Here is a 2,159-nt window from a genome sequence, read left to right as displayed (position 1 = left end):
AAAGAAAGAAAGAAAGAAAAGAAAGAAAGAAAATTGATTTAAAATCAAACAGGCAAGTAAGCAGGCAAAGAGAGAGAAAGAAAGAGACAGAGAGACCGACATGAAGGAAGAGAGAAAGAAACTCTTAAAATACATAACTCAGACCTAGATTTGTTGGTGATAATGATAGTACTGGTCATACTGTTATAAGTACAACGAACACACACCATTCCCAGCCATGATTTCAGACAATGATTGGATAAAAGATTCCGTACAACTACCACAATGCTCTCCCTTTACAAATCAATTCTCAGGTCCCTTAACCGTCCTAGGAAGCAGAGTGAATGGGCTTTCACCAGCCCCTAGAGAGCTGAAAGAGCCATGCTGTCAGCCAGGGTGCTGGGCTAAGGCTTGAAGAAGGTAGCTGACTCAGTCTTTAGGAGAGTCCTGGGGGTGGGTTGGGGGCAGGGTGCAGCTGCTGACAGGGAGTGGGAAGGAACATGGGTGGTTAGACCTTAAGCTCCGGGTTTCTCTTTGTGCAGAATTCAGTGAAGTTGGGAAAGGAAGTGAGACAGGGGCTGCTCTACCTTGTGTACCAGGAGCAGCTACTAACAAGGTTTTCAGTGTGTCATACGGCAGGTCTGAGTCACTATGCCTGAGCCAAGTGGCACAGTAATACACATCAGAGTCACTTGCTTCCACCTGTCGCAGTAGCAATTTAAAACTTCTGTCTGCAGCTTTAAAAGCATTGTATTTCCCTGGATTGATTCCTGATTCCACCACTTTCTTGGACTTATCTAAGTCATAGTATAGAATGCGTTGTGGGGTCCTGCCCTCCTGGAAGAGGTACCAGTGGATGTACGTGTTGGTACTTTGTTGAATATCACAAGTGATAATAATAGATGACCCGGTTTTCTTGGTGATTGAAACCGTTCTCCCTTCAGAATTGGAAGATATCCGACTGGCTGCAATGGGAACAACAACAAAAAACAATGAGGAATTCCTTAGTATGGCACCCGGTGGAAAACAAGCCAACTCCATAAGCATCGATCAATGTAACACATTAATACTTACGAGGAAGCAGGAAAGCCAGAAGTAGGGATAGAGCCCACTGCATGTCTTCCCCTCTTGGGCCTTAAATAGAAAGTGCCCAGGTGACAGGAGGAGCAGAATACTCCTCAAAGCTCAAATTCTACTCAGAAAGGAAGTGATCCCAGGAACAGAAGGCAGGGGATGGGAGCTGGTCCTTTTGACTGAGACACAGGCAGAGAGAAGTGACTGAGGATCTACCTTAGAAGACTCCAGGCTCTTCACCCAGAAGGGGTGGATCCTAGAAGAACTATAGAGGAGGCTCCTCCTCTCTGCTTCAAGCCACTTCTCCAGCGCCCTCCTGTGGCAGCTGACAGCAGGCGCTCTCCAGGAGAGAAGGCAGGAGCATGGGGAGCTCAGGACTGCAGCAGGTGGAGGGCAGGTCTGGCAGGAAGCTGACCCTGGATGCAGAGTGCCTGGGCCTTGTGGAGTGAGCAGTCCTGAATCAGGTCACTCCCCTGCACTCCTGAGTTTCCATGTGTTGCAGCTGCTGCCATGGGCTTGCCTTGTGCTGATCCTTCCTTATTATTGCCTGAATCACCATCCTTTTTATTAATACATCTGTAAGTGCACTCTCAGGTAACCACCAATAACAATTCTGAGAAAGGTTGAAATTGCTTGATTAAAAGGAATTAGGAGAAGGTACAGTGGTCTGCATTTTACTGTACTCAAAGGTAAATGGTGTGTGTGTGTGAGAGAGAGAGAGAAACAGAGAGTGATGAAAATAGATTTGTTAGGGAATTTTTGTTCTTCAATTAAAAAGATGCTCTCATGTAGGATTGTTAGATTTAGTAAAGCAAAACAAAACAAAAAGGCATGCCATGCCATGCAATATTTGATACATACTTAAACTAAAAATGTTATATGTTGCTTATTTATGTGAAATACCAGTTTACTTGGGCATCCTAATTTTATTTGGCATCCATACCCTCAGAAACTGTAATGATATCTGCACAGTCTTTGAATTGATAGCTGGATTAATAGGTGGTCAAACACGTTTAGTAGATTGGTGGTAAAATTAAAGAGATGTCTATACAGATGTTCACTGCTACTTTAATAAATATGTTTGGATATCTGTTTAAACTGCTCAC

General features: G+C 44.2%; 1 gene segment (V, D, J or C); it reads right to left on the bottom strand.

The window, feature by feature from the left end:
• LOC105820058 overlaps window positions 1–1,096 on the bottom strand; it is a 58,599-nt gene extending 57,503 nt beyond the window's left edge. The window contains 2 exon segments of the V gene segment in view: window positions 567–944; window positions 1,054–1,096. Of these exon segments, the coding sequence occupies window positions 567–944; window positions 1,054–1,096 (421 nt within the window).
• Window positions 1,097–2,159: the final 1,063 nt, after the last annotated feature.

The sequence above is a fragment of the Propithecus coquereli genome, unplaced genomic scaffold (genome assembly GCF_000956105.1).
Source record: "Propithecus coquereli isolate 6110/MARCELLA unplaced genomic scaffold, Pcoq_1.0 Scaffold502, whole genome shotgun sequence".
NCBI classification, from domain to species: domain Eukaryota; kingdom Metazoa; phylum Chordata; class Mammalia; order Primates; family Indriidae; genus Propithecus; species Propithecus coquereli.
Note: the sequence above shows the minus strand (reverse complement) of the source record. Positions and strands in the feature narration are given on the sequence as shown.